This window comes from Octopus sinensis, linkage group LG17, assembly GCF_006345805.1.
Source record: "Octopus sinensis linkage group LG17, ASM634580v1, whole genome shotgun sequence".
Lineage (NCBI taxonomy): Eukaryota > Metazoa > Mollusca > Cephalopoda > Octopoda > Octopodidae > Octopus > Octopus sinensis.
Window position 1 is genome coordinate 5359712 of NC_043013.1, and position 13688 is coordinate 5373399.

General features: G+C 37.7%; 1 protein-coding gene across 2 annotated transcripts in view; it reads left to right on the top strand.

Annotated features, from left to right (window-relative positions):
• The window catches only part of LOC115220853, a 27117-nt gene extending 20666 nt beyond the window's left edge, over positions 1-6451 (top strand). For both annotated transcript variants that reach the window (XM_029791031.2, XM_036510276.1), the window contains exons 3-7: positions 1204-1413; positions 2209-2292; positions 4509-4971; positions 5785-5941; positions 6159-6451. In XM_029791031.2, coding sequence (XP_029646891.1) covers positions 1204-1413; positions 2209-2292; positions 4509-4971; positions 5785-5941; positions 6159-6384 — 1140 coding nt within the window. In that variant the 3' untranslated portion in view covers positions 6385-6451. The remainder of the gene's footprint in view (positions 1-1203; positions 1414-2208; positions 2293-4508; positions 4972-5784; positions 5942-6158) is intronic.
• Positions 6452-13688: the final 7237 nt, after the last annotated feature.

A 13688-nucleotide genomic window follows, 5' to 3' on the forward strand; every position in this document is an offset into this window, starting at 1 on the left:
CTAATTAAATAACATAAAATTACATTAATGACAAAAAATACTTTTAGTGCATTTTCGATTTAAAAATGAATTTTTCCTGTAGTTTCCGACATTGCTGTGTAGTTAAGAAGTTCGCTCTCCAACCACGTGGTACCTTGAACAAGTGGCTTCTGCTTACCCTTGGGTTAACCAAAGCCTTGAATGGATTTGAGCGATGGAAACTGAAAGAAGCCTGCTGTATATGTGTGTCCTTGATTCGGCATGGTGTAATAGTTGTAGGGGTCCATCACCATCCATCATATAAACGATGTCATTCTTTTCCAGTCTTCTTTGGAAGCATGTCTGGCAACGAGAAACTTCCTTACTTGGAAACGGGCGGAGGTTGGTGAGAGAAAGGGCTTCTGGCATGAAAAAGCTGCCTCAACAAAATTCTGTCCGACCCATGCAAGCATGGAAATGTGGACGTTAAAACGATGATGAGGCTATATGATGTGATTTGTGTGAATCTTCTTATGCACACAAACACACACACAGATGTCTACCTTTCATAGTTATACAGGGCGAATGAACAACACCGTCTTTGTCTCTCAGCTAAGAATGTCAGCTGCTGTGCTTACAATTATACAGAACACCTTACAGAACATAACACAGTGACCTCCCTTGTTGCGTAAAATCATTTACGCAACAAAAATCTAATTGGATACTAGCTTAGTGCCCCCCCCCCAACCTCCCAACCCACACAAAAGAAAATTAATTGCACCTAATACCTTATATGAAAACGGTTTATTCATGTCCTAAGGTTAGGTAAATTTCATAGAGTGAGGCAATTTAGGCCTTAAAGTTAGGCAAATTCGGACATGAATATATATATAAGCATGTATCTGACTCATACATTGTTCGCTTTCCAGACATTTCTACATTACTGCATGTGCTTTATATGCACTTTCTGACAAGTTGTGGTGCACCTGAGCACTGTATACAATAATTTCATTATTATCATTATTATATATAATACAGAAATGAAGTTTTTTTAATAGCAATTTTTATGACTTTCTCATTATTATTACAAGACATGGTAGGAAATTCATTTTCCACCATGTGTAATATTTTTTTCAGAAAAATTTATGGGGCGGTGGTACAAAAGGAAGTTTTTCCTTACTGTTATCTATTACTTTTTGTTTTTTTTTTACCCTGTCTAATTAACCAAATCTCTTAATCTTGCAGAATCTCACATATGGACGCAATGATAAACAGCTTGATATATATTTACCAGTCGGTGCCTATAAGGAAGACAGCTTAAAACCAGTTTTAATCTATGTGTTTGGAGAAGGCTGGAGCACAGGAGACAAGAACATGTGTGGCTTAGTGTGTTCTCAGATTGCCGACCAAGTTGACGCTGTTGTCTGCTGCCCTAACTATTCACTTTACCCACAGGTAAGAAAATATAAACAATTGTAGCGTGGAAGGTATTTAAATTTAAATGTTATATTTAAATGTTGAAGTGTATTTTTAAATGGTTTATAAATACCTTCCACGCTGCAATTGTTTGTTTCAACACACGATCTAAGATCAAGTCACTTGCTATGCAAGTACATCTCCATAATAAGAAAATATAGTTTTTAAAAAATGCTCTTTTGTTTTAAAAACCAGGACAAGTCATTCATAGCCCTCTGTTCATCAGTCAAGCTTCCAATTATCATTACAGTTTTGGCCTGTTACACTTGAAACTGTTCGAAATTGTCTTGGACATTGTTCTCTCTCCCCCAAGAAAATGTACCAAAAAATGTAAGGAACTGAGAGGGGTTTGTTGCTGAGAGTTTAGTTTGTGACGAAGTATAATTTCTTTCACTGAACTCTGAAAAAAAACCCCCCAAAATAACTGGCACTTTGTCAGTTCCAATGACGAGGGTTCCAGTGATCCAATCAAATAGTGGGGAATGATTTCATAGAATCTTTGTCGTTGATGTGTGACTTGTAACAAAGTGCAGCAAAAGACCCCTCACATTCACCATTCTAGATAAAAGTTTCAACAACAAATGCACATTCTGCACCAGTCTAAACCAGGATGGTAACTGCAAAAAACAAATGGTAAAACCTTAGCTACATGAAGATGCCATAATTACCTGCTTAACTTCACTAGTGTCTCACTAATAGCTTTATAAACTATGGAACATTTCTCTGCCGCTGCTTGTATATTGATACTAATTCTGTTGTTGTTGTTGTTCTTAGGGCTGTGCAGACGACATGGTACAGGATGTGGTCGATGCCATCAGTTGGATACACAACTGTATTCACAAATATGGTGGAAATAAGGTAAGATCTTCTTTGAAATCTGTATTTGTTGGTTGGTTGGTTGGTTGGTTTTGGGAGTTTTAACCTTTTCGATTTTGTTACCCTTTATTTTCTTTTTTTTTTCACCTGATTCAGTCATTAGGCTACGGCCATGCTGGGGCACCATACTGAAGAATTTTTTTTTAGTTTAATGAATCAACCCCAGTACTTCTTTTTAAGCCCAATGCTTGTTTTATTGGTCTCTTTTGCTGAACTGCTAAGTTATGGGGATGTAAACACATCAGCACTGGCTATCAAGCAGTGGTTGAGGACAAACATGGGTACAAGGATACACACACACACACATATATATTATACAATAGGCTTCTTTCAGTTTCCACTTATCAAATTTTCTTCTTCTTTCAAGCAAACAGATACATTTTGTACCCTGACTTTCAATACATATATACATAGAGAGAGAGATACATACAAACATACATACGTACTTAGAAGGTGAGCAAAAGGTGTACGTATGCTGCTATATGTATATATAAATCCAAAAAACAGAATAAGAATATAACGGATGACAACAAAAACATACAGACAGATAAATGATACAAAGACAAACAGGAAAAACCAGGACAAGTCATTCGTGGCCCTCTGTTCATCAGTCAAGCTTCCAATTATCATTACAGTTTTGGCCTGTTACACTTGAAACTGTTTAAAGGCATTAAATTTTTGGAAGAAAGTGAGCAAATGTGTATGACAACACAAACAAAAAAAAAACAAGAAAACGAAGAAAATGTTACACAATTACAAATACAACAGGTGTCTTTTGACTAATAAGGACAAGTTGAGTTGAGCTGGCAAGTAGAGTGAAAACCTTGAGGCAAAAACATAGATGAAAGTCAGGAGACAGGAAAATAAGGTGTTGTACACATGGCGGTCAGGCCAAGAAAGATCATGCTTGGCTGAACACCTGTCATGTGGAAGGAACAGAGAGAGAAGAAGGAATGAAAAATTAATGAAGGAACTAGAGGGAGAGAGAGAGAGGGACAACAGGCTTCTTTCAGTTTCCATCTACTAAATCCACTTATGAGGCTTTGGTTGGTCCAATATCTTTAGAAAATGGGGTTTTTGTGGATTCGTTCTGCCTACAGTGACATTAAGATGGTGGTAGATCGTTTTCAAAAGCAGTGTCATCACCACTTTTCAAGTGTTCATGAAAAATTAAAATCTAGGATGACATGGCGATAGTGTAACGTTCTCAAAATTCCTCTCTTAATAATTTGATGATGGAGAGCATGCTGCGACCTGTGTATGGACCAACATGGAATGCTGGTATAGAAGAATGTGCTACCATCACAAAAACTGTTAACTACAGTCTCTGACATTCTGTGTGTGTGTGCGTGGATATATATATCTTTTACTTGTTTCAGTCATTTGACTGTGGCCATGCTGGGGCACCGCCTTTAGTCGAGCAAATCGACCCCGGGACTTATTCTTTGTAAGCCCAGTACTTATTCTATCAGTCTCTTTTGCCGAACCACTAAGTGACGGGGACGTAAACACACCAGCATCGGTTGTCAAGCAATGCTAGGGTGACAAACACACACACACAAACACACACACATACACATATATACATATATATATACATATATACGACGGGCTTCTTTCAGTTTCCGTCTACCAAATCCACTCACAAGGCATTGGTCAGCCCGGGGCTATAGCAGAAGACACTTGCCCAAGATGCCACGCAGTGGGACTGAACCTGGAACCATGTGGTTGGTTAGCAAGCTACTTACCACACAGCCACTCCTGAGACAAGAACGCAAAACATCTGGACAGCTAGGTGATACGAAAAGAGCCAACAAAACATCCAGACAGATGATACAAAGAAAACAAGGATGGGTCATTTGAAGTTTTCTTTCCTCAGTCAAGCACCAGGTTATCCTCGCAATTTCGGCTGATTATATATATATATATATATATATATATATATATATATATATCTGTCCCCTTCTTTCTCTTTCTCTTTATCACCCTCTTCTTCTCTCTCCTTGACCTGCAACCATTCAGGTTGGCCATCAACCACCACAGTCTCTCAACAGTTACAGGTGGGAATCTACCCTACAAATATTAGTCCCTGTATTTCCTACCCTGGATAAACTTAAAATGACGTAAACCAAAATTCCACAAAAGCTAATATTTCTTTTTATGTTTTTTTCTTATTTTTTAATATCTTATTAATTTAGGAAAAAATCATCCTGATTGGTCACTCTTGTGGTGCTCACCTTTGTGTAATGGCCATTTTGGAACTCCTCCATGGAGAATTAAGGCTTGGGCGCCAAGGCATTTCTCCACTGGACGACAGCAGTACAGACACTACTTCACAGCCTGAAACCAGACCATTGGCTTTGGGTGCAGCAAACGAAGAGGACCAAGATTCTGCTTCAACCGAGACATTTTCCACACCATCGCAATCAAAAAACGTTAACGAGATGAACCATGAACCAATGGACATCGACACGCCGGAAAGCGAAGATGATGTCAGTGGAAGCAGCGTGGCTGGCTTTCGTAAAACTGCGACACACTTTCTAGATATGGAAGGTGATGAAGAAGCTTCTGATAATGATTCCGTTGTCACTGTTCGGCCGAAAGAATTTGATAGTGGCCCAAGTTTACATGACATGTGTAAATCTATCAAAGCTGTCGTAGGTAAGAAACCATTTGCTCCCTGTTTTTTTATTGCTTATATCATCATCATTACCATCATTTCCTTTATCGGCATCATCACCATCAGTCACCAGTTTCATCTATTCTTTTTTCCATACTAATAATTGGATTGAGTGTTTAGCAAGGTGAGAGACAATAGGAGTAGTGTGAAGAGAAAAGATGAGTTTTAAGGGTATAGATGATGGAGACCGGGGGAACGAGTGGATATTTTGCAGAGGTAGAGGTCATTGTCATTGATATATAGAATCCAGAGAATCCTTCAGAACATTAGATCATTGGGATCCATGAAATGATCACAGTCGTTTTTTTGGGGGGGGGGGAGATACCTGGGGGATCTTTTAGAGGTGCCTAGTACCAATTGGGGTCTCTGTTCTGTTTGAGGGTGTCTGGTGCTATTCAGATGCACCTGGTGCTATATTTGTTGAATATACATAAGGATGGTGGTAGTGCAGACTCTTTGGAGCATCAGACAAAATGCCTTGCAATATTTCTTTCGGTTCTGTATGTTCAATTTATATCCCATCAAGGTCAACTTTGCCCTTCATTCTATCACGGTCAACAGAATAAAGTACCAGTCAGGTACCAGCATCAGTGTCATCAACTAATCCACTGCTCCTCAAAATTACTAACTTTATGCCTAAATGGTTATTCTTGGGTCGATAAATCAAGTACCAGTGAAACGCTGGGGGTCGATGTAATTGACAAGTCTCCTCCCCTAAAATTTCAGGCCTTGTGCCTATAGTAGAAAGGATTATTATTATTATTATCATTGAGCATTGCTTTCTCCCACTTCAGGTCTGGCTGGTGTGTACAACATAAAAGACCAGTATGAACATGAGAAACAACGAGGTTTAGAAGATCTAAGCTGTATCCAGAAATGTATGTATGGAGAAGATCACTTCAGTCGCTTTTCTCCGACAATTATCATAGAAAGCTTGAAGAGAAATATCAAGTAAGTGGATCCGCTCAATTCTATGCCATACTTCTCATCTAAACCCTTTCATCTTCTCCACTGTCAATGTTGTGACATCCTGACAAACGTGCTACAATCAATACTGACCTAGGGTCAAAATTTGTTCTCTCATTTTTGTTATAATTTTTGTTTTCTTTATTGGCATTTCTTTATTTGTTTTTAATTTGTTGTTTTTACATTTTTTTTTTTCCTTCAGATTACCGAAAATGGTTCTTTTGCATGGCACTGAAGACCAGGTTGTACCAATGTCGTCCAGCACGAAATTTGGTGAAGCACTCAGCAACATCTTCGCTGATGTCACTGTCCGAGTGATTCCGTTCTGTGACCACTACAACATTTTTGCCGACCTCATGTCTCCAGAGAGACATTTACATGATGTGGTAATGAGCATAGTCTTAGAAACGGCCAGAAGGTTCTTCTGAAGGAAGCATCTTGCCACCAGGCTCTGTAGAAACTGCTACACATTTCTTCAAAAAAAAAAAAAAAAAATCTTCTTTCTTTCCTTCCATTCCTTCTTTCTTTCTATTTCAACTTCTATCTTTTCTTCTTCCTTTTTTCCATCCTCATCTTTAATTTCCGTTATTTATTTCCATGCTTAACTATTGATAGAAAAGGCATGAATGCCACAGCTTCCTATTTTCCTACACCTTCCCTTCTCCCCCACAAATAATTACCAGTACTTCATGCTTTTATTTGTAAAATAAATTTCTTATTGTACTGTAGAGCAGGAGGTCAAGTCCACGGTCAAAGGAGCCAGTTTCAAGCCCCAGGTTTGAAGCTAATTCACTTTTGCTTATTTCACTAGTGTCCTTGGTGGTGGTGGTGATGGTGACAGTGAGGCTGGAGAGGAAGAGAGAAGGCATGAATGCTGCACAGTCTACCTCTCCCCCCTCCTGTCTTGTTCCTGCCCCCCTTTATTTTGTGGCCTTGTGCATATAAGCAAGAAAACTATCGTTATTGATATTATATATCTATCTGGTACGCACCACAGAACTAGACACGAGTTTTCTGGCACTGGTTCACTTTTGAATCTCACTTGATGCAAAATCACTTCACTCAGTTTCGTTGCTAATGCTTTTGGGCGCGATGAGAAAGGCATGAATGTCACAAATTCACCTCACTCCCCCTCGCCCACTCCGTTTCAAAACAAACTGTACAACCCTTTTCCCAAAGCCAAAAGTGAATATAAAATATATTGTAACTTTTCCCGTTTCCAACAGTTGATGCTTTTGGAGATGGGAAAGAGACGAACGACACGAATTCATGTTTTGTCCCTTCTTGAAAACAAACTATAAAACCTCGGTGTGACCCTGCTTCGCGAAGCCGAAAAGAAGGGAGCGTTAAATGTAACGATTTTTATGTTCTTTCCCATTGCCAAAAGTTAATGCTTTTGAGAATGGGAAAGGCTTGAGCAACACAAATCCACCCTTTCTTCCCTGAAAACAAAGTAAATGACCTTTGTGTAGCCCCTATTTCCCGAAGCCACGAATGGAAAAGGTTAAAAAATAATTTTTGAATTATTATTAGAGAGAGACATTAAGAGTTTCCTCCCTTTATGTGTTACAGAGAATGAGGCCGGACTCTCTCTTTTTCTCTTTTTTCTCTCAAAAGATTAACATACAAAAATACGTTCAAGGTTAAACGAAACGATACGGAAGAATGCTCTGATGATAGCTCCAGGCTATTTTTGTTTGTTTGTTTTTTCTTTTTTTTTAACGTCTGTGTTTCTACTTTTAAATGACCTGTCAATGTTGTTATTGATGTTGTTGTTGTTAGAGAAGTAATTGGGTAGCTTTTATTCTTCTTCAACATTATTATTATTATTATTGGTGAGCTGGCAGAATCGTTAGCACGCCAGGCAAAATGCATAGCGGCATTTCGTCCATCTTTATGTTCTGAGTTCAAATTCCGCCAAAATCCACTTTGCCTTTCATCCTTTCGGGGTCGATAAAATAAATACTAGTGAAACACTGGGGTCGCTGTAATCGACTAGTGCCCTCCCCCCACCCAAATTTCAGGCCTTGTGCCTGTAGTAGAAAGGACTATTATTATTATTATTATTATTAATATTATTGGTGAGCTGGCAGAATCATTAGCACGCTGATCGAAATTCTTCATGGCATTTCGTCTGCCACTACGTTCTGAGTTCAAATTCCGCTGAGGTCGACTTAGCCTTTCATCGTCGATAAATGAAACACTGGGAGGAGGGGGGGGGGCAATGTAATCGACTATCTCATCCCCCAAATTTCAGGCTGTGTGCCTATGGCAGAAAGGATTATTATTATTATTATTATTATTATTATTATTATTATTATTATTGGCGAGCTGGCAGAATTGTTAGCACACCAGCCAAAATGCTTTATGGCCTTCTTTCATCCGTCTTTACGGTCTGAGTTCAAATTCTGCTGAGGTCAACTTTGCCTTTCATCCTTTCAGGGTTGACAAAAATAAATACCAGTGGAGCACTGGGAGGTGGGGGGTTTCAATGAAATTAACTGCCCCTCCTCCCCATCCTCCTAAAATTGCTGGCCTTGTGACAGAATTAGAAAGAATTGTAATTATTGGTGTAAAACAAGGGTGGCGGATTTGCAGATTCATTAGAATGTCTTTTTACATTCTGGGTTCAAATCTTATCGAAGTCGTCTTTGCTTTCAATCCCTCCGGGGTCGATAAAATAAACTATCGATCAAGTACTGGAGTTGATTTAATCGACTACCCACACTCCGTAAATGTGTGTCCTTGTATCTATGTGAGAGATCCTAATCGTAAATTATTCTGGAATATGTTTGGAAATAATTCCTAGAATATTATCTGAGTTATCTGTAAATTCTTAGAGGGGCAAGTAGGCTGGTAAAGTTGCCTGAAAATGTCTTGAGATTTCCCTTTTATTTGAATCCTGTGAAGGGAGGTGGGCAATCAGCAAAGTCATAACAATAAGATTATATATGTTCGTGTGTTGTGTGTCTATATGTAAAAATTATATCTGGCTGAATTCATACAGTTTTGGTTATTGTATCATTATGTAAAAGTGTGTGTGTTATTCTATGCTGACATAGGTTGAACAGGAATGTACTTCATGCAGGTTTTTATGGCTGGGTGCTCTTGCTGTTGCCAACCCTAATCTGTTTTTCAAGTGAGGGATATGTGTGTGTATGTGTAAAAAGCACCCATGCTGGAGCCACATAAAACGCACCCTCTACCCTCTGTAATGTGGTTGGCATTGGAGAGGGCACCCAGCCATAGAAACCATGCCAAAACTAACAGTTGGACCGTGGGCAGCTCTCTAGCTTGCCAGCATGGAAAATGGAAGCTTAAAGTCCTGGTCACCTTAAATTTTACAATATATTTAACTCTTCTCCCAAGAGTACTGTGTCAACCTTCCATTGTTATTCACAAACTAGTTTTAATTTAATTACCTTATTTTAACATGTGTATGTATGTATATTAATGTATGTGTGTATATTTAAATATGTAAGTGTGTGAGTTTAAGATTGTTAAGTAATAAACAGCAACAAGCGTTTAATAATGGTAGGACACAAAGCTGTTTAAAGAGTCGAATATATTATAGAATAGTAGTTGACTGATTTTGTTTTATCTGTCTCAGGGCTTGTATGAACGTAGATATGAACATACATGCATGCATACGTATGTACATACGTACTTATATATGTATGTACTTACGTACATATGTACATGCATACATTATGGCTGCCCCCTCGTTATCGAGTATGGCCATTGCACGAAGCTTAACTGTTATTGGTGCTGTGATCGAATGTGACTTTTTAGCCCAGCTAAAGATCTACAATGTATTGTACAGAATTGGCAGCTAAAACCTTTACCAGTAATAGCCGGCTGTAGTTGTAACTGGGCTTCATGTACCTTTGCATGTCGTTTAAATCCTCCTGCCGAATTACACTCTCTTCCACATGCCTGACAGATATGATTAGTATGGTGTGTTACACCACCACCAGTGGCCAGGTTGTCACTCATCTGTCTCGTTTTATGACTACGAAGATGACTCTTGAGTCCAGCTTTACTGAGGCATACATACATACATACATGCAAGTATTCCTATATACGTATGTACATACATACATAAATGCAAGTATGCTTATACACATACAAGCATACATTCATACATACATGCAAACATACATGCATACATACATATATACATGTTGATGCAGTCCACTGGCTCATAGGATCCTGTCCTACTGTCCAACCCATGTCAGCATGACAGACATTAAATGATGATGCTCTGTCTGTGTGTGTGTGTGTCCATTTGTCAGTCGTTGATATTCCTCATCATTTCATAAATATGTCCTGAGACTTCCTGTGTTTTCGTTCTTTACAATTATTTGTGTCATTATTGTGTTCATTGTCGTTGCCACATCTGGAGCTTTTTATCAAATAAATACCAGTTATATACTGGGGTTAATCACATCCAACTTATACTCTCTTCTCTACAAATGTTGCCCACACTACAAGGTCGACAGAAATCATTCTTCTAATTATTATTATTATTATTATTATTATTATTATTATTATTAAGAAAGCAGTGAGCTGGCAGAAACATTAGCATGCCAGACAAACTACTTGCTGGCATTTTGTCCATCTTCACATTATAAGTTCAAATTCCACTGAGGTTGACTTTACCTTTCATCCTTTTGGGGTTGATAAAATAAGTACCTGTTGAGTAGTGGGGTTCAATGAAATCAACTTACCGCCTCCCCCAAAGTTGCTGGCCTTGGGCCAAAATTTGAAACCATTATTATTATTATTATTATTATTATTAAGGTGACAAGCTGGCAGAATGGTTAGCAGTATTTTGTCTGTCTTTACATTCTGAGTTCAAAATCCACCAAGGTCAATAAAACAAGTACTAATGAAACACTGGGGTCAGTGTAATCAACTAGTCCCCTCCCCCAAAGTTCCAGGCCTTGTGCCTTTAGTAGAAAGGATTATTATTATTATTATTGGCATTAGAAAGGGAATCTAGCTGTAGAAACCCTACCAAAGCAGACAGAGAACCTGGCAGAGCCCTCTTGCTCATCTGCTCTTGCCAAACCGTCCAACCCATGCTGGCATTGAAAAAAAGGAATGTTAAATTATTCCGCCAACCACATTTCATCCATCCTTATGTTCTGAGTTTAAATTCCACCGAGGTCGACTTTGCCTTTCAGCCTTTCGGTGTTGATAAATTAAGTACCAGTGAAATACTGGGGATCAATGTAATCAACTAGTCCCCTCCCCTAAAATTTCAGGCCTTGGGCCTTTAGTAGAAAGGATTATTATTATTATTGTTAATCAATCTGCATGGCATAAAATGTGTCACGATGTCTCCAAACAATTTGAGCTGAAGAAAAAGAACGATAGAAGAATTATATCCTGCAATTAACAGACTAATTTATCCAATCCCAGGCAAAATCAAAATCATTCTGTGTGTCCCCATTGTGACTTCACAGCAAAATCCATTCCTGGACTCAAATTACATTCACGCATCCATCGCAAATCGATGCAGCTTCTTGGCTTGCTTTTTTAGAGTTTTTTTCTATTACTCTCTTTAACTGTGAGTCCTCTCCTTCAAACACTCCTACGTGGAAAGTGATGGAACCGACCATCATCATTATTATTAAGGTGATGAGTTGGCAGAATCATTAGCACAGAAACATTAGCAGTACTTTGCCCGTCACTACATTCCCAGTTCAAATTCCGCTGAGGTCGACTTTGCCTTTCATCCTTTCAGGGTCGATAAATTAAGTACCAGTGAATCACTGGGGATCGATGTAATCGACTTAATCCCCTCCCCCAAAATTTTAGGCATTTTGCTTAAAGTATAAAGGATTGTTATTATTATCAGTCTTGTGAGCTGGCAGAATAGTTAGTGTTGGAAAACTGCTTTGACAAGATTTGAACTCAGAATGTAAAGAATTGTATCAAAAACTGCAAAGTAATTTTTTTGATACTTTAATGATTCTGCCAAGTCACTGTGGGATTTGAACTCACAAAGTATGGAAACAATTTATGTACAAGGCCATCAGTTTTGCAGGCGATAGGTTAACTGATGACATCAGCCCAATACATGACCAGTATTTTTATTTTATTGACCCACCCCCACCCAAGGGATGAAGGGCAAAATGACCTCATTGAGGTTTGAACTCAAAACATAAAGGGTTACATAACAAATATTCCTCACTCCAGAACAATTCCACCGATTTTAAGAGAGGCATATAACTGATAAAATCAACATCCTAATTTCCTTCAATACTCTTGTTTATTTTGCTGAATTTTGCGATGACCTCCATCAAGGTGTGTAACTCTGCTCTGCTCAGTTTTAACTGGTCGACAATCAGGTTCTACTCTGACTTTGCAGTTAAGTAAATTAAATGATTAACAGTTGGAAATGTATGAAATCTATCTCTGCATTTCATGCTGCTAATCTGATAATTCTAAAGTACAATACACAGAAACTTTCCCCCAACAAAAAAAACCATTCCAAAACTCACTATTATGGATATATAGATCTGAAATAATAGCATAATAATATATACTTTCTATTTTTTTCTTTAATATTCTTGAAGAAAAAAGTTCTTCAAATAGATGCAGATATTGCTGTGTGGTTAAGAAGCACGTTTCGTAACTACATGGTCTCAGGTTCAGTCCCACTACACGACGCCTTGGTCAAGCGTTTTCCACTATAGTTCTGGGCTGTAGTGGAAGCCCACTTCATATATATATATGTGTGTGTTTGCATTTGTGTTTATAACTGCTTGACAACCAGTGCTGGTTTGTTTATATCCCCATAACTTAGCAGTTTGGTAAAAGAAACTGAAAGCATAATAAGTACCAGACTTTAAACTGAGGTCAATTTGTCTGACTAAAAAAAAACCCTCAGAGCAGTGCCCCAGCTTGACCGTAGTCCAGTGACTGAAACAAATAAAAAATTGAACATGGACATCATGCTTTTCTTCTTTCCCAAATTTTCACCTCCATTTTTTTCTCTTTGTTTTATTCTTTGTTCTGGTTTTTTTTTGGTTTTTTTTTTTGCTTGTTTGTCTTTTTAAAATCTGATTTAATTTGATAATTCCTGAGAGAAGAATGGCTCACCTTATTATTCTATATTCATATTGAATTATAAATTTCTAGTTTTGGACTTCAGCAAACAGAACCTAAGGAATCAATAGTTGTTTCATCCCACCCTTGATGTTAGCAAACTACTGGCCCTGTTTACTATGAAGTGTGTGCATGTGTGTGTGTGTGTATATATATATATATATATATATATGTATGTATGTATATATGTATTTGTTAAGTGTATGTATATATATATATATATATATATAATATATATATATATATATATATGTGTGTGTGTATGTATATATATATATGTATATATATATATGTGTGTGTGTATGTATATATATTTGTGTATATATATGTGTGTATGTATATATATATATATTTGTGTATGTATATATATATATTTATATATGTATGTATTTATGTTTGTGTGTATATGTATGTTTCCAACCCATGCCAGCATGGAAAGCGGACGTTAAACAACGGCGATGATGATGATGTATATATATGTGTGCATGTGTATGTATACATGTGTGTTTGTGTGTACATGTGTATATGCATATATATATATATATGCATATATTGCGTGGTCAACCACATTATGAAATGTTATACATCACTGGTCACAATGCGCTTTGCACTG